General features: G+C 33.0%; 1 protein-coding gene across 1 annotated transcript; it reads right to left on the bottom strand.

The window, feature by feature from the left end:
- Positions 1–718: 718 nt before the first annotated feature.
- LOC144549510 (mechanosensitive ion channel protein 5-like) lies at positions 719–4,644 on the bottom strand. The gene is made up of 6 exons (XM_078298270.1): positions 3,429–4,644; positions 2,574–3,064; positions 1,932–2,055; positions 1,550–1,843; positions 1,254–1,456; positions 719–1,179 (listed from the first exon to the last, which is right to left on the bottom strand). The coding sequence occupies exons 1-6, from the start codon at positions 4,599–4,601 to the stop codon at positions 900–902; spliced, it is 2,565 nt and encodes an 854-aa protein (XP_078154396.1). The 5' UTR covers positions 4,602–4,644; the 3' UTR covers positions 719–899.
- Positions 4,645–20,701: the final 16,057 nt, after the last annotated feature.

Genomic DNA, 20,701 nt, shown 5'->3' with positions numbered 1-20,701 from the left:
CTCTATATTGTGACAATTCGTTCGAGACCATATTTGCTTATCTTTCCTCTTCCTTAACCCTTCGCTATCTTGCTCACATGAGAGGTTGCAAGAAATCCTTATTCATTTTTCTCAAAAAAAAAAAAGTGTTATTTTCTTGGATTTCCATCAACACAATCCTTATCTAACAAAGTTTGCCGTCCCTTTTGTCATCTTCACATCGTGGCAATTCGTTGGGACTCCACTTGCCTATTTTTCCTCTTCATTAGTCGTCCGTTATCTCACTTGCAAGAGAGTTACGTTACAATTATTCACTATTACAATCCAAACAATAATTTTACTAATCCAAATAGCACCAAATTATAATATTTTCTCACTAATCCGGAAATAACTATTTTCTCTCTAGTATCTACTAATTCCAATTGCATGCCACAAATGTACAAGCTTTCTTTTCGTAACGTTGGACTATTCTCGCACTAATTAAACCCATAACTTTTACTTAACTTTTACTTTCTAATCAGTATTAATTTGACGTGATATATATGTGTAGGCAAGATGGGCGTCTCACGGAATAAATTAGAGCCTTATGAAACTCCAAGACAAGGCAAGGGGATGTGCACCTATGATGGCGCCATTGAACATGTCCAAATTCCTCACCCTCTATATATATTTTCTGAAATATCCTGTCACATTTTATAATCTCATCTAATTATGTACCAGACAAGAATGCAAAAACCAGAAAAGATCATACAGCTCGATCTATAGAGATAAAGGGTTCGCAATACAACTCAGCTCAACTAATTTAAGCTCATCAAACCCAAATTAATATTTACAACGAAATTTACTAAGCATCATCAGCAGAAAGTCTAGATTTGGAGCATGCATGAACAAAACTATTCTTTAATACCTGAATCTCCTCTTTACAGGGACCAAGTGGAAGGTAAACGTGCTGAGTTTACAGGGGGCAAATTGCGAACATTCACATCAACAGGTATCATGCGGTACTCGATATCAAGTTCCCTAAGAACCCGAATCATCTCTTCTACCACTAGCTCTCTCCTCGCAAACCTCATTCCCATATCTTGGTAGTTGATTCGGTGCCTCATCCAAATAGATACAGTCAATTTATTACTGTCTTCAACATCTCTCAATACGACCATCGGATCCGGATACCAATGCTCCTTTTTGTTCACCATGAACCTATTTAAATTTCAGGTTAATATGATTTACTCACAAACTAAAATGAAAGGTAAAATAAATAAAAAATGCTTAACTGGATTATTCTCTCCTTCATCTTTGCAATCTTCTCTAATGGCGTGTTGACATGAATGGCGAAGTCGATGGCATCTCCCATGTCCGGGCTTCGGTAGTAGTTGCTTATTGGTTTGGTGGCAAGAACGCTGTTAGGATAATAGATCTTCAAGTTATCATCTCTCAGAAAAACTGTTGACATGATATTCATCTCCTCAACAACAACCTAATATCAGAATAACCATGGAAATTCATTGATATATATAAAGGTTAGTCTCACAAAATGTGCTCCAAAATAAAAAAAATGTGTTAGTTTTACCTGAACTTCTTCAATCTCACATCGGTCACCGACATCAAAGGGATGCCTCACAAACAAAAAAATAAGTGCTTCAAATAATGTCTTCAAAGTGTTCCCAAAAATGAACACTGCCAGTACAAGCTGGGAGCTAAGGAAAACAAAGAATTGTGTTGTAGCTATTCCCAAAATCAGAAGCCAGAGAACAAAGACAACTACTCCAACAACCACATTTACAATCTGGTGAAGTTTATTCACAGCTGTTTTAGTGTCGTTAAGTGTCAAGGCAAGAGCCTTACGATCTCTAAATGCATTCACCTGAAGTGCACATAAGAAAATTGGTGTTAAATAAATGTAACCGCTAAGAGATATAGAATTATAAAAAAAATTTAGCAGAAGCCATTACCGCCCAGTATTTCAGTGTCTCTTTGCTAATTTGTTTGTGTTCATGTGATCCTTCGAAAAGATTCATTGTTTTTGTTGCCTCTTCTTGCCTCATAAAACGCAAGAGATCTTCGAAGTAAATGTACCTAGCAATGCCACATGCTATATATAAGTAACGGAACAATACAAATATAATTAGGTGAACACCAGCCTCAACCACTGACTTCAAATTTGATTTTACTGAAATTAAGCCATTATATCTCCATTTTAAACTCAATCTTCAAGTAAATTACAGGTCTTGAATAAAGCAAAAATTTCAAATTTGGTTATATACAAAAATTCACTTAGTTTCTATCATCTAGAACAACTTGTCCAAAATTAGGTCACTCTAATATAGAAAATAGTCAGTTAAGGAAGGAACCAAACAACTGCTGAGTACTAACACTGAAATGTGGGTCTAATCAATGTGCCACCCCAAACAGTATCTTACCCTACATACCAATTAACTCAATTGCCAATCCGACCAACCAAAAACTCAAAAAGCTGAGAATTGGAATGCACCAAGACCCAATATATATAATAGAACTCAGTTGATCCAACCTGAATGACTAGACACCATTTGAAGTATGAGAAACTTGGTAATTAAAAGAATTTTAAAACTCACTTGGCACCAGGCTTGGCCACATTTGAAAAAACCTTCCTGGCAGTAATTTTGGCCTCATGCTCGTTGAGTATATGTGTCGAGGAATTCTCCTCTGTCTCTGCAGCTATTAGCGGGGTCCGCTTGTCCAGTGTAGTCAAAGCTCCATACCTCACAATCCGAATTAATCGTTTCATCTTCCATGCAGATATGTTACTCTGGTTCATCTTATGGAGCTGGTCAATGGTGATACCTTCTTCTCTTTTGTTTCCTGACAATGGCCTTGAGAGATGGATTCCTTTACCTCTTTGGCTCTTGTTCTTAGCAGGTAGCTTCATCGACTGGTGATCGCTTGGCATTGTTGCACCGGCCTTATGAAGCCTCTGAACTTCAACCATTGTCTGGTTATCTTCACAAACTGGTGGCCCAGAAAGCGTCTCTACCACGTATTGGTTGAAAAGGGCTTCTTGGATCCGATCGAAGTATGTGCTGACATGAAAGGATGCCGACAGTACCTAATTTAATAACCACAAAAGCATTTGTTAGCAGTAGAATATAAGATATGAATTACTTTTTAAGTTCTAACGATCAATTAGTCAATTAGAGTTGCATTTACCTCAAACTAAAAAAAAATGATAATGATAAATAAGGTGCTATGTATTCAAGTATTGCAGGCACATATGTACAACAAAACTATATTCTTTGTGATTAGATAAAATTCATTGGGTAATTACTAATTTTTTTTTTAATTTTTTTTAATTTAAAAAAAAAAAAAAAGACATAGTAGTAGCTATCAAGTGTGCAGAAATTACTAATTTCACTCATGAATTAAGTTCATCAAAATAACACCTAAAGAATTAAATTACTGAGAATTTATACTTTGAGCAGCAGTGTTTTGATAAGGCGTACGACAGTGGCGACAAGGAGGCAGAGAAGGGTCTTGCTAACATAATGCAAGACTGGGCTGTGGGAGGTTTTCGGATCGAAGAAATAGTGCCATGAAATGAGAACAAGGCTGAGCCAAAGACAATTTTGTACAGCACTCTTGACACCGTAAACAAAGTACAACACTTTCTTCCTCAGTACAAAGTTTTGTTTAATGAGGAACACAGCCACACGAACAAACCAGCCCGAGACGAGCCGGCCGCACACAAGAGTCAAGACTAGCACAACCCATTTCCACAGATGGAGACTCCGAAAGGTTTTTCTCGTTAGCTGGGGAATCACTAGGCTGCAAACCAATGCTGCAATTATTAGTATCAGACTAAGTGATTGTAATATGGTCCATATGTCAAATTTTGTTTTCATCAATTCATCGGGCATGTCAGAATCCATGAGGAGGTCATCATCATCCTCATCAGCGGGGCATGATTTCCCGTCCATCTCTGATCTGCGCACTGGTGACCGGCACGATCTCCTGTCCGGGTTGGGGTTTTTAACCGGTGATGGGATGTTCAGTGGTGACGGATCCATTAAACGAGACCGGGTCTTGGCCCGAAGCAGAGAAGATGATTGGCTGATTGATGAATTGGATGTGCAATGGATAACGTCATCGTCACCACCGCCGGCACGATGACGGTTCATATTCTTCTCATCAGATGAGAAGGAAGAACTATCATTCCATTCGCGGGGAAGTGACTGTTCCAAGGTATCTTGCAATGAAAAGTGATGCTCCTTTGATTCGGAACCAAGAGAAGGACCCTTGTTCAAGAAGTCCATCTCGAGGTCCACTGCTGGCGACATTGTGACACCGGTGGCATCTCTCTCAGTGGGTTTACCATCAAAGGTGAACCCGCCATTTCCAACTCGGCCTGCTCGCGAGAAGTCATAACTGCTTTCTCTCCACACTCGGGAGTTCGGAGAAGAGGTGTTGGCTGCTGTGTTGGTCTCGATGGGGTTCTGGCTGTTTCCATCTATCTTCATGACTACCTCATGTTGATTGTGCTCAGGGAGGGTGGGAAGGTTCTGCTGCTGGTGGTCGTACAGTTTTAGTTTGAACGATGTGCGCAGTGTATCCATGGCGAGAAATTTCAGTACAGTGCAGTAACACATGTGAGGGAAAAGATGGAGAAATGGTATGATGGAGATGAAAAGTTTAAAAAGAGAGAAAGGAGGAAGAGAAAGGAAAGGAAAGGATGGTGCACATGTAGGTTTTGGAATTGGAACTACGTGTTCTTTTGGCTCATAAATGGTAGGAATGTGATTTTGTCCAAAGGGTTATGGACAGAATTTCATCCTAATTACCGTCTGATTTGCTTTAAAATTTGTGCCAACAAAATTAAAACTTAATAACTTTAAATAACTCAATAAATCTAAATCGTCCGAGCAAATTTAAACATAAATCGGACGGTTAACAACTGATTTTTGATGAGGTTTTATTCAAAGCCCTTTGCACACAACCTCCACCCTAAATGATATGGACTCAATGATATGTTGCTAATTGCGGCTGAGATGATTTACATTTGCCGATGCGATTTTTGTTGTTATTGCGTATTGAACAACATTTTATTGCCTTAGATTGATGTTGAATTTTTCGTGGCACATATTAACAGACTCAAGTGTAACCATGATCATTATGATCAGAAGTAGAATTTATTATTGTGAGTTCAATTGTCTTTATTTTATTTTATTTACTGTGTCTTCATTATGTCTTCATTATTATTATTTTTAAAACAAAAAAAAGTTAAATTTATATGTTAAAATAAAACCACTTGATGTGATTTATATATTATTTCTTCTATAAAAAATTATCATTTTCGATTTTGATTTTATACAAACCAATAAGTTGAAAAATTAATGTTCATATTTTATACATATACAGGTGTATTTTTACAAACTCTTGACACTTTATTCACATCGGCAATTTTCAAATATCTAAAATCTAAAATTTAAGCAAAATTTTAATGATTTTGTCACTTTCAATTTAAAGGTGTGGAGGAGGTGAAATCACTTTCAATTGTAATGCTTTCCTCCTCTTTTATCCCTTTCCTTTTTATATGGTAGTACGTACCGTTTGTACCACACAAGATCCTGACTCACCAAAATTTGATTGCAGTTCCAGGACCCGGATATTTTTTTTTTTATTATTATTATTGTAAGCAGCTATGTTGCTAGATACGGTGTGATATGGCAATTTTCAAAAATTTAATACAATACATATATTATATATATTATTAATTCAACACTTATATTATATCATACTTACATATTTTAATAAAAAAGATGATTCGATTCTCAACTAACAATTCAAGCTGCTAGCAAAATGGGCAATATTTTGGATGTTTGTGCAGCTCAAGGTCCACCTAAGTCACGCGGATTTCACATTGTGTACATGTATATGTGGTGTATCGAAAATTATAGCGATGTATCGGTGAAGTATTGGAAATGTATAAGATACGTACGCCACGTAAATTGATACATTAGTCGAACACATATATCGGGATTGCATTCGATATGCATGCACTTGATACGGATACGGAACCCTAGGTGTTGGAATGTCGTAATCATGAGTGTCTTACTAGAAGAGAATAATCTGGAGTTGTGGAGGGTTGTTCAAATGGAAGATCAAATAAAGGTGGTCGGTCTCGTGAGTTGTGGAGCGTTACTGCGTTACAACACATGAACGCATGATCGCGCTGTTTTTGGCCAGGCACTGTACGTTCCCACTTAATTTGAATTGAATTGCTAATAATTAATGGTAATATAATAAAGTTTGGTAGTACAAAATAGATTCTTTTCTTTTCTTTCATTCACATGAAAAAAGCTTAAATGGATAATGTTATATACAGAGTTCTATTGCGCTATAATTTTTTCAGACCCCAAAAGCTATAACGCTGTTCATCGCTTTTCTTTTATAATGATTTTAAATATCTAACTATGTTGCGGTATAGCTGCACTATAGATTTTTTGGACCTATAGCTTTATAATCGTTATTTTAGAACCTGCTTGGTTATATACGAGACCTCTAGATTATTGATTTGAAAGATATATGCATGTTTTTTTGAACTTCTGTTTTTTTTTTTCAAATATATATAAAATTTCAATAAGACAATCAAATTATCCTACAACTTTTGTAATTCTAATATATATGATTTTTTTTTAGAAAAGAGCAACATTCATATAACTAATTTAAGCATTGCACATGATAGCAGAGAATAATTGAAGGATTTTTTTTTTATGAAATTCCATGTTTTTTTTTTAAATCAAACAATTTGTTTTATTTGAAACCTGTAGGTAACATAGACATTGCGTTGAATTGTTTTTGACATTGGACCTTTTGATATTAAGGGTCTGCTCCAGAAGGAGATACGCGAGAGAAAGAGGAGGGGAGAGAAACTAATCCCTGACCGGATCGGAGGTCGTTTACTTGCTCCTGAACAGTTAATTTTGGACGTGAACAGATGGGAGAGAAAGGGAGAAGAGGTGAAATATTTATAAAAATTGACCAAAACTTTGAAGATTTTATCATCTCTAATTTGAGATGCAGAGGAGGTGAAATGACTACCTATTTTCTTCCCCTCCTATCTCTAATTTGAAATTACATTTTTTTTAATACTTGATCAACTAATTCAAAAATAAAATAAAATTAGTTGTCTTCAAAAATTTGATTGCATATTTTGTCTCCTCTTTTTTTTCTTTTTTTTTTTCTTTTTTTTGAAAACGCATATTTTGTCACCTCATAATTAGTTATCAGTGTTCAAGAGTAGAAGATATGGATGTTATCCTCATTGGCAGCTGGCACCTTGATGATTATCATATGATATATTGTATGAAGGAGACAAGACTCTTGTCCCATGAAGACAACTAGGGTGCTATGTGCCAGCTTTTGCTGGTAAAAGATCATACTTCAGCTCCCAATGTATATATGTGGCTTAGAACTTGTTATGATTTGGATAACGTAGTTGAAAAATTATGATGATTTTGTTGTGTTAGGGTCATATTAGATAAACTGAGTAGTATGTGAACTATATATGTTGCTATGGTTGTAAGTTAACATTTTTTTTAATGAAATGGGCTTAGGCCATTTTATCAAAAAAAAAAAAAAAAATGCACACAATTGTTGTAGTTGGTTCCCTCCAATAATTAAAATTGAGTACTAGAGTATGATAACTAGATTCTTTGGGTCAGATTTGCAAGTATGGTCATTTGTCCTTGTTGTCAAATTTTAATAAAGGCAGTAGTAGTACAAATAAAATGAGGTATATAGGATTGGTCTAATTTAGAAAAAATAACTGAAATATGGGTTTCTGCAATTAATAAAACCTTGGAAGCTAATGTGCTAATCATAGTAGGAATAATTGGCCGATACCGATCCGGATCGGCCGACCCCGTGATCCTGAGCTAATCCTCACGTAGCAAATCATAAAGAGAGAAAAAATAAACCAATCTTGAGCCGATCCCGATCCGATACTCCGATCCCATATCAGTATCGGTAGGGACCGATTCCGATTCCGATTCCGATCCCGATACCAATACCGATAATTCTTACTATGGTGTTAATTTGCAAGAGAAGATAAAGAAGAAAGGGTTTCTCTGGAAGATAATTTTGATGCTACTTTTGTTGGAATAATTCCCCATCTTTAGTTTTTGTTATTTGTAGAATCATATATCCACATTAAAAAAAATGTTATAACTTCTGCTCTTTTTGTCCAAATTTCTAGGCTTAAGTTTCTCTTGACCCAATTCTTAAGGTACTATTTCGCTTAGATTAAACCTCCTTAGCACATTTGTTTTGCTTCCTTGGCACTTTTTCTTAATCCAATTTTACCAAACAATTGCTCCTTAGCTCTACTTAAAATTTAACCTCCCATTTGATACCGAATACCCTCAATGAACTGAGTACAATACTTCCAGCCAGACCAAAAAAGTAATACAATCTCTATTTAGATATAGGAGATTTGTTTTGAGATTCGTGTCAGATTAAAACTGACTTACCTAGATCTCATTGTACTCAGAAAGGTATTGCACTGCATTTGAATTCTCCAATGAAAGCATCTTAGTGTTTTATTTTCACTTAATTAGTGTTTCATTTTTGTTTTTAAGATGTAATTATAAAGTACTTGTTGGCGTCTTGCTTAATAATAATGTCACTATATCAGTACTAGCCAGTACCAAAACTACCGATAACGCATTGATTGGTACGTATGAACTGTATATATATATTGCCAAAACTTCATCTCTAGCTGTGGAGGCGTTCAAACATAACCAATAGCTAGAAAAGTGTCATATCATAAATATTTGAACTTTATATCATAAATATGAGTAAACTATCGAATTGATTTCAAACAATAAATCTAAACTGTTGAAACCGATCCACTTTATGAGTGATGCGTTTACATATAATTTCTTTAAATTTTAGTATTAATTAGTATAAAGTTAAGCTCAAAATTAGAAGGTTTGTGAGTTAATTTTAGTGCAATTATTTTTGAAATATTTTGACTGCTTAATTTTATACTTAATTCAAAATTTTAAATCTTTGCATGTAAATTCATCGCTCATGAAGTAGATCTGTTTCAACAATTTAAGTTCATATATAGTTTGAAGACAATTTAATAGATTTTGGAACCGAATAGAATATAAATTCATAGTCTGTTATTCTCACCAAAAAGGATGAAATTTAAATTCATGTTATTCTCATCAAAAAGGGTGCAAATTTGTTGTTATTCTCAACAGAATAACAGCAGCCTCTCTCAGGAGTGAGCTGCACAAGAGGAATTCACACCTTCTCCGGTACCGTAAAAGATAATCTTTTAGAATTAGTGGATTCCAACTGTTCTTTTAACTTTACACGAATCTCAAAGCCCAAATAATACTACCTCTATGCTAGTCCGCATCTCAAAGCGGATCAGAATAAATCTCAAACCGTAAAAAGAAGGGAATCTTTGACACATATTGGATGGCACATAATTGGTTCCTCTCCTCAGTTGCAGTAAAGACGTACAGTCAAAAATCACTAACCCCAATCATCATCTCTGTGGTCTTGCGGCGTCGGTACCAGAAAATTTTTGACATGTATATCATCATTTCATTTCCAAAAAGCAAGTTGTTGCTTATCTTCTATAGATATCGGCTATGGATCCGGATCTGCTGCAATTGTTCACATGTGAAAAGTATCCTGCAATCTCTGCTTTTTCAAGTTCAGCTGTCAAATTGCTTTTGAGATGCGTGCACAGAAAAATTGAACAGCTGGATTCAAAAAAGCAAGTTGTTGCTTATCTTCTATATATATGGGCTATGGATCCGGATCTGCTGCAATTGTTCACATGTGAAAAGTATCCTGCAATCTCTGCTTTTTCGAATTCAGCTGTCAAATTGTTTTGAGATGCATGCACAGAAAAATCAGTTGTTTCAAGATACGTGCACAGAAAAATTGAACGGTTGGATTCAGAAAAGCAGAAATTTCCCAAACTTTGGATCGCATCAGATTTATTTCCATATTGCCATATGGGTCCAGGTTCCTTCAATAATTTGTACTAAGAGACATAATAATGAATTTAGTGGGACCTTGTTGGAATTGGATTTAAGCTTAGCACCATAGAGAATCTGTCAGCATGATTCAGTACTAGTTGTCGGCTGTCATATGATGCCAACTTCAGGTTCTTACACTGGCACCCACTACACTGTTAATATATCAGTGGTAGACAGGGTTCACATCTTGCTCAACCTAACTTGTATTGGGCTATCTGTTCATTTGAAAAAAAATAAAGGTAAAATAAATATTGTAGCTTTTAATAAATGATAAATGATGAATCATATAGAGTAAAGTTAGGGTGTGTCATGTTCAATAAAAAATTTGGTGAGAATAATTTTAAAATTTATTATATTGATTTCAAACGAGACGAATTCAAACTGTTGAAATTTTACGAGTGATTTGTGTACATGCAAAATTTTAAAATTTTAAAATTTATTTAGTATAAAGTCAAGCGGTGAAGAATATGACTTTGTACATGTAAAAAAATGAAGTTTTAAAAGTTATTTTAATATCTTCTTTTTTTTATATAATTTTTATCGCTTGACTTGTACTAAATGAATTCATAAATTTCAAAATTTTACATGTACATGCATCACGCATAAAGTAGATCAGTTTCAACGGTTTTGATTCGTCTCGTTTGAAGTTAATCTGATAGATTTTAGAGTTATGCTCGCCAAATTCTCTGGGGAGCACAACACAGCTATGCAAATTAGATAATTTGTATTTTGATGATATATTGGAAATATTGAATGTTAGAAAATTAAATAAACTTATTCATTTAAGGAAAGTGAAATAAGAAGAAAAAGGAGATGGTGATCAAAATGTGCATTGCTTGTAGATAAAACACACTATGAGCAAATAATGACACCCTCTTTCATGCATTATGGCCTAATAATGGTTCCAACTAAATGCGAATTATTGCATATCGTTATCAATTCATGATATTTTCTTATGTCAGAAGTGCCATACCTTTACATATTAAAGACATTTACTGGCTAAATTTGTCGTTTATTAATTATTTAAAAGTACAGGATCGATGCATTAATTTGAGGCAAATTTATTTGGTGATTTGTTTATTTTTAGACAGTTATTTTTTTATTTGCAATTTTTTTCTCTTTTTATTAATATGAAGCAAATAAAAAAAAAATAGATCCTTCACAAAGATAAAATATCATATTAGCTTAGTTAAACCATGTTAGGAAATCGGACGGTTAGAATAAATTCAGGCTATGTACCTTAAAATTATAAAAAAGATATATTTAAAATTTAGAATGATGCATTGGAGTCAAATTTATTTGGTGCTTTGTTTATGTTTAGCCCCTTTTCGTTTTGCAACATTTTTTTTTCTCTTTGTTGTTTTTTTAAAAAAAAAAAAATATGAAGCAAATAATGTAAAAAAAAAAAATCCTTTACAAACGAAAAATATCATATTAGCGTAGTTAAACCATATTATCAAATCGGACGGTTAGAATTAATTCAGGCGTTAACTTATCAAAGTTATTGACATCATATGGATGAAAATCATTTTTAATATAAATATTTTTGTAAGCGATTGTATGCTTGTTCAACCTTTTGTTCATATGGTATAAGCGAAATTTAAGTATGAATAAATTCCAAACTACATGCGTACCTTTATGATCAAGATATATTTAATATATTTTTATTCAGTAGATAAGGTGTGTGTGTCTATATAGAGAGAGATAGATGAGCTACGGTGAGTCATGGAGTAAAACGTGTTTGTAATCCACGCTATATTTTCATTTTAAAAATTCAAACAACAAATCCGAACCGTTAGATGTTTAATCTATATTGAAATGTGCTTGGACACCAAATTTTACTTTTTTTTGAATTTTTTTACTATTTATTAAGCATGTTTGAAAATTGCTGTTTTGCTATGAACAGTAAAAACAGTAAAATTTTCTAGACCATCGAATCAGTGATTTTCAAAATTGCTTAATAAATAGTAAAAAAATTTCAAAAAATGTAAAATTTGGTCTCCAAGAACATTTCAATATGGAGATCGTGTTGAGCGGTTCGGATCGGTCATTTGAATTTTCAAAATAAAAATATAGTGTCATGGAGTATCAACGCATTTTACTCCATGACTCACCGTAGCTCATCTCTCTCTATATATATATTTTATTTTTTGACAAAAGTGAGATATTCCTCACTGATTTTTTTTTTTTACAAAAGTGAGATATTCGTCACTAATTAGATATTCCTATATTTTGTAAAATAAATATAAACATCAATTGCCAGGATTTTATTTGTGATAAACTCAAAATATAATCACTAGCTAATTCAATATTACAATCAAGTATAAATATTTTAACGGGCCAGGCCCAATAAGCAATTTGGGCCGGATAATGTTAGAGAGAGTATACTTGGATCAGGTCTTGCCCTTCTCTTGTGTGATGTTTGTGTCCTGGAATGAATATATTATTAATTTTTCAATCTTATCTCAAATATTTGAAAAATAATGTCTAACTAAACTATTAATAGAAAGAATTTTTAAATGATTTTTTTCCTTACTAGGTGTTCATCTTTTTTTTTCTCGGAAAAGTTAGCATATTTATCGTTTTCCTTAGATGTACTAGAGAAACCCAACAGAAAAACAAAAAAAATTAAAGAATAAAAAAATTCAGTGCAGAGTGGACAAAAAAAAACTAGAAATTAATCTAATGTTAATTTCTGAACAATCATACCGTTTTCCAAGCTTCAAATTTTTTGAAGGAATAAGATTTAGAGATATTTTAATTAATGAATTTTTAGCAAACTTGTATGATACTACTACATATGCCTGTTTTTGTTATTTTCCGAATTTATGACATTAAGTAAAATTTCTTCATATATACATCAAGCTAAAATAATTAGGAGATCTCACTAAATGCAAATATTTTTTTCAAGAAACTGGTAACTAGAATCATAATTACATGATATTCCTAATTTCACTAAATGCCTCTCCAGTTGTTCTTCATGAAGGCTTGATATAATCCAATCTTTTTTTTTTATGTTGTGGTCAATGCACTACTACAAAAAATATTTTTCCCATCGCCCCTAAATCATCGGATGTGCTTCTGCACAAATGGCGTTCGTCATGAGTGGCAGCGCTGTAATTGTGTTGAACTTTTTATCATCGGTTGGCATTCAAAAAACCGATAGCGCTGATGCCCACCTCTTTGCCATTGGTTTATTTTTAATGAACCATTGGTTTTGATTGAATCTTTCACATCGGTTGGGCTATTAAACAGATGGTGTAGATGTGGTGATCTTTATCATCCGTGATGTAGATGAGCCGTCAGCATTAGTTTGATCAATGCCAACTGCGTTCCTTATTGTAACATGACCTGAATTAAGCCACTGCATATCTTCTCTGGTTAGTATTCCAAGAAGAAACATAATGATAAAAATAATAGTTTGCCTATGTTATTTGATCCTCAACATAACCGAAAATTAATTTTATGTAATAGATTATAAATACAATGATATGATCACAATCACTAGTGGAGAACTTGGAATTAGTATCAGTTGTTTATGGGTATTAGTGTCGGACTTAAGGCGACACTAATGGAGCTGATACTAATACTTTGTAAATAGCCGACACTAAAAATAAGGCATTAGTATCGGCTCTTTATTAAATAGCCGACACTAATACTCATTAGTGGCGCATTTTTATTAAATAACCGACACTAATACTCATTAGTGGCGCATTTTTATTAAACATCCGACACTAATACTCATTAGTGGCGCATTTTTATTAAACATCCGACACTAATACTCATTAGTGGCGCATTTTTATTAAATAGCCGACACTAATACTCATTAGTGGCGCATTTTTATTAAATAGCCGACACTAATACTCATTAGTGGCGCATTTTTATTAAATAGCCGACACTAATACCCGACACTAGATTTTTTTTTTCAAAAAAAAATAAATTTTATTATTTGGCCAGCTACCATATATTTTTGTTGGCCTATATATAAAACAAGCCGTCTGAAATAAAAATATCAAATAACACATCCTAATTTACAAATAACACTCACTAGATAAAATATCACATTTACAAAATCAAAGTTTATCATTATTCAAGACACACAATTTCATAAATCTAGGAACTAAGCTTAGCTCATGTAAGCCCCTAGTGGTACCTCTAAAACCCCAAAATGACCTCCTGTGACAGATAAATAGGGATCTAATGAACAGGTCCTTGCATTCTACAAACAATTCACTGAACAAATTAACTAAACATCTTTAATAACTTAGTGGTGTAAAATGTCTATGATTTGAAAAATTACCTTTCGAGGTCCCATTTATTGATTGCCATCAAATTAGTCAATGTAATATTGATTGCTTCAAAATCATAACCCTTGTCAGAAGCTGTGTATTTGAATAATAAAAGGCACACCCATTAGATTAGAAAAAAAAAATATATAGTGAATACAAATAATGAATTATGTCCATAAACATACAAATAGTGAATACAAAACAATCTTGAGTACAACCTTGTCAATATGTCAATTGGGTATCCGTTTGTCATCCGAAACTGATTGAAGGTTTAGACAATTCTTTAATGTTTCAGTAAAATGGACAACAGGGGACGGCTGCACAATTAGACTATGGGAACATGATTGGGGAGAGGGTATATTAAAAAATGTGCTTCCAAACTTGTATTTGTATGCCTTGCATTGTAACACACTTATGCACGAGGCAATGGAAGGAATTGACATCAATTCACTGTTCTGACCTAACCTATCAATTCACTGTTCAGATAGCTTGGTACTTAAAGTAATACACTGACAACAAGCGGGAAGCACCGTTCAGAGATACTGGTTGAATTGAGCGTGCTGATACAAAACAGGATGCCACTGGTACGAACAAGACCATCACTGGTACAAAGGAATTTCTTTAGTGTCTTTCTTCAGAGAAGCCCTCTGAAAATTTTGCTTAATCTATTTTAGTTTCATGCTTTATTAATTTTCTGTTTTGTTGTTTATTTACGTACTACAGCTCAACTGTCTTGAGCTTGCCCTTTTAATTTTTCTATAAAATGTCAGAAACCTGTTGATTTTTATTCATCAATCAGATGGTACAACTTTGGAGATACCTTTTTATGCGATTTTGAGCTGAACCACTGACTTGATGCTGATGAGGCAGGTTGAATTTGAACCCCACCTATACAAAATAAGAAAATCAAGGAAAGAAGGCTTCACCTGTATTGATGTCACAAATTCACCAAAACCAAGGAAACCTTGTCGCTTTGAGTCAGCAAATGCCCACACCTTCGAAATGTATAGAAAAGCTATATCATCGCAAAATTGATTCACATTTCACCAGAAATTAAGTTAATTGAACATTACACGACCAAAACCTAAGGCACAGATATACATCGGGATTGAGGAGATAGAGAGAAGAAATTACTAAATGGCACAGATATACATCGGGATTGAGGAGATTGAGAGAGAGAATGACTTTACCTACAATCGGGTTATGAGTAGGATCGCCGGAGCTAGACAAACCGGAGGCGGCGCTAGCAGCTTGGCAAGATCGATGCTGGTGCTGATGCTGAGGGCTGTCGGTCTGAGGCCAGAGAGAGTTGGTGCGTCCAGAGAGGCGAGAGAGTGAGAGAGCAAGAGAGAGAGATGCTGTCGGTCTGAGGCGATTTAGAAATGGCGGAGGGAGACAGGTGCGGAGGGAGAAAGGAGCTGTACACAACCCTAGGCGCGTTTTGGATGAGGTGCTTGCGCGCGACTTAAAATGATTTTTTTTGAACAATTAGTGTCGGCTTTTATAACAGCGACACTAAGTATTAGTATCGGCTTAAATTTAAAACCTGACACTAAGTATTAGTGTCGGTTGTTTACAATTATCCGACAGTAATTATTAGTTATTAGTGTCGGCTGTTTATAAACAGTCGATACTAAGTATTAGTATCGGCTAAAATTAAAAATCCGACACTAAATATTAGTTATTAGTGTCAACTAATTATAAACAGCCGACACTAATTGTATTAGTGTCGGTTTTTTGTAATCGACCGATGCTAAAGTATTAGTGTCGGCTTTTTGAGGCGACACTAATTGTACGTTCTCCACTAGTGAATTGAATATCAGGATAGATATATATGGAAAAAATTAATTTCGGTTTTAAAATAAAAAGAGGTTATTATAAATAAACCAAAAAATTTAGATTAAAGATAATATATATAAGGTTTAGAATATAGTTCTTTGTAATAAAAATAGTTCTAGGGTTATCGGTGAATAAATCTTTAGAGTTATCGGTGAAAATTTTCCATCTAATAGAAACTCAATTTATCTACCGATCGGAACTTATCAAGTATCCAATAGTTTACTTAAATTAATAAATAAAATATAAAAATTGATCTTGATGAAGTAACTTAAAGTTTCTGGAAACTCATTGGTGAATCTAAATATTTATACAAACGTTAATTCAATTTATAATATTATTAAAGAACTAGTTGATAATCAATTAAACTTTTATTAAAAAGTTTCTTTTAACTAATTGAACAAGTTTATAAAATTTTAGAACTCTAACGATAACATAACAAAATAAATATATGAAATTTTCAGAAATCTTATCAATTAAATTAATATCATAAATTATTAAATCTACTTACTAAAAATAAACTAAACATCAAATTTGGATACCTTAATATTTCCAGAACTTGTTTTGATGCAGCTTGGGGTTCTGAAAGGTTTCTTCTTTCTTTTTTATTTATTTGATATGCAGAAAGCGGAGAGATTGAAAGAGATATAATAGATGGTTATATAATATGTGAAGAGTCGCTACTTGAGGGACGGTTACGCTAATTAGCGGTGGTTATATTAATTAGGAGTTATTATTTTATATTATCATTGATACGATTTTTCACTGCCGTCTTTACGTCAAATCGATTCATTTAAAATAACTGCCAACTTATACATGTATATGTTAATTTGTAGGAGCATCAATCAGAATATTTTCAAGGTGGTTAGTTTGCATTCTTATTATTTTAAGCTATTTAAATAAGAAAGAAAGAAATAAAAATATATAATTTAATTTCATCGTGCCTTAATATAATATTGCTATTTACATAGCATTACAAAGTGTTGGAACAAACTCAGCAATACTGCACTGCTTTGTGCTAGTATACAAAGGATTGAAGAGAGAAAAATATTTTTCTGAATAGAAACAACGCTTTATTTCATTTCTCTTACTCAATTACATAGAGTTCTACAATATTTATAACAATACAATGTTTCTAAAATAGACACCCACAACTCTCTAAATTAAGCACCCACTACACAAAATGCTAAAAATAACTAACCACTATGTCTACTAGTCCTAATATAACTATGCTTAAAATAACCAATGCCTAAAATAACCCATGCAGTTTTTATGCCTGTAAAAACTGATTCATACATGCTCTAATCAATTTGAATTAATTTTCAACAAGAAGAGGAGAATCAGAGAGGGAGCGAAGGGAAACGAGGGGGAACACACACTATTCGGAGGGGAGAGCCAATGCAATTTTGGGTGAAATCTGTCACCCCTGATTCGGGGTGTAGATTTCACTGTTACGAGAGTAGCCTCTCCCTTCGTGTCCTTCCCTCACGTCCCTTTAATGAGGTGATACTGGAGCACAACCTAAGAGGAAGAGGAGACGGGACGGACCGCTCAAGGAGAGTGCGCAGAACTTTCGAAATGGAATGAAGTCGGAGAGAAAATATCGAGAGAGCAAGGAAAGCGATCCAACAGAACCATCAGATTTGATATCAAACGGAGGACATGCATCAACCGCAAAATGGAGATCCAACGGACAGAAGTTATGGTGTTACGGTAGCAGTACTGTATCACTACAGTAACTCCCACATCCAAGATTAAATATATAAATAAATAAATATGCTTATGCAATACATCTCTAATATTAATTTTATTCTAATACTAAATGTTCATAGCGAACTTTTTAATATTAAACTGTATCAAATATTAAACTATTTTATTTTAATATATATATTAATATTAAATATTTAATGAAAAAATATCTGTATATATAAATTTGCATAAAAATCCGCATATGTGGTCGTATACCATATATGCGGTATGCAGTGGCCTTCCGCATATATCGCATGAAAACCGCATTTTATAACACTGAATAGGAGGATACATTGCATGTGCACGGTTTCTAATCGTGTGTCTAGCTATATAATACTAAATTACTAACATACACAGTTAATACAATCTAACCATGTCAGATCTAAAAAAAATGGTGAATTAGAGAAGTGCGTATGAAGTACTAAGAAATGATAGAAAAACAAATTTTGAAAAAAAAATAGAGATGTATAAATGAATACTTGATATCTTAGATATGAATATTTCAACGTATATGTATGAATACTTAATATCTTATGTATGACTACTTCAATAAAGTATGTTTTGTTTCTTTTAAATATTATTTTTATTTTATTTTTTGTTTGTAACATTTTAATTACATGATCTGTAAAATTTGATAGATTATTTTTGTTTTGACAGTGAAACATGTGGCAATTATTTTTTATTTCCAAAAAATAAAATTTAAATAGAAAACAATAAAGCAATGTTCAATATTATTTGACTGCTCTTGTAAAATTAATCGAGATATGCACATATGCTTGTAATATTCTTGATACATTAACTATTTACACTTGCACAACGGGAATGAATACTTTCTCGATGAGATATGAATACTTGTGCAACGGACAACTCGAAAGGATGACATCATGGAATGATATAAAAACAAATTTTGAAAAAAAAATAGAAGTATACGAATGAATACTTAATGTCTTAGATATGAATACTTCAATGTATATGAATAAATACTTGATATATTAGGTATGAATACTTGCGTGACAAGATATGAATATTTGTGCAATTGACAACTCGAAATTATGTCATCATGGATCTCATTTGAAAGTTAAAATTGTGTAGACACATTCGTGGTTTTAGATTTGCAAAATTCCTCACAAATCGTCAGAAATGTTGGTTAGATTGAACGGAAAAAAAAATTACCTCTAAAAACGTGTAAAAGATGGATGAGTGATCTGTCCAGCTTTTTTATTTACATTTGCATGACGATGATGAATATTTTTTCAACATCACAACATGTAGAAATCAATTATGTTCATTCAACATTCAAGAAACAGAAACAATTAACATTAATTTAACATACATATATTCATAATTCAACAAAATATACAACATACATATACATTTTATGAATTTCGAAGTAACATTTTTAGCTGTAGATAGTCAGCTTGTAATAATTAATTTAGGCACCAGACATGTAATAATTAATTGAGAAGTAAACAAGAACAAATTAAATACAAGGAATTAGTTAAGCTGAAACCATGCATGCATGCATGCAGCGCAGCAGCATTAATTTTCAAATACATTCTTCTGGGATGTCTTTGACTTTGCACTGTCTCATCAATGAATTTGGTACTCCTGGTCCTAATTTATGATACATCCGGCAGATGCACCCCTTTTCGTTGAGATCAAGAGTTTCAATAATGGAGCACAATTCAATCGTAGTTAATGTTTTTTTAATAGTGTGTTTTATAATGTAGTCATACCCGAAGGACGATCCAGCAGGCCATCCACACTCAGCCTCGGCAGTCCAGCAAATAAGAATCATGACGCATCCAAATGCAATTGTAATTGTTTTCAGCTTCATATCCATCATTATATATATATATATATATTAGATGGGGATGGGGGCAGTGCCTTTGGAGGGAGATTGGCCGGGGCAAGTGTATATATATATATATAGAGAGAATAAAAAGAAAGTCACTTGACCTAAAAATAGAAATTAAGAAAGTCAGATATTGGATGGCTTGATCTCCAACCCATGATTTAAAAAAAAAAAAAAAAAAGTCAGAGAGACTCTCTCTGTGTCTGGCTGCATCGAACTCTGGAGAATATAAATTAAGAAGGATATTGTTAAAAATAAAAGGTGAAAAGAATTAATGCCAGTTGTAACTTGTAAATTAATGGACAGAGACGAAAATGCATGGCTGTTAGATTTACAGACATGCATGCAGCGATAATGAATGTATCATGACATGCTAGTATCGTGATCGTGTGTTACAATGAAAATATATTATAAGATTGAATAGAATATAAATAGATCTTTTTGTTTGACATTCACACAAAATTAAAAGACACAAATGAAAATTAATAATAAATATATTTAAATGAAAATAAAAGACACAAGTGAAAAAAAAATGTAAATCCAAATAATATATAACAATAAAAGAAACAATAAAATGAAAAATAAAATGGATCAAATATAATATGAAAAAAAAATTCTCGAAATATAATTGCGATTTAATATCTAATTTTCTCCACAAGTAAGATATATCATTAAACGATTTAGAGGAAAAATAATATATAAAGAAAAATAAAATTGAGAAATATATGATTAAATAATTAAAATAAGAATTTTCGCTACATATATATTCTTGATGGAAATTATTTTAACAATGAATATTTCTCTATAGATCATTTCTGTACTGAAAGTTCTAGATATTATTCATTTTTTTTCTAGATTGGAAAGATAAGATTGTTTCCATCAGTACAAGATCTATTATTCATTTATTAACAAAAATATAGTAGCCCTAAACAAAATTCGAAAATATATGATTGTTT

This window comes from Carex rostrata, chromosome 35, assembly GCF_964058835.1.
Source record: "Carex rostrata chromosome 35, lpCarRost1.2, whole genome shotgun sequence".
NCBI classification, from domain to species: Eukaryota; Viridiplantae; Streptophyta; class Magnoliopsida; order Poales; family Cyperaceae; genus Carex; species Carex rostrata.
This window is presented reverse-complemented; position numbering and strand designations above follow the sequence as displayed.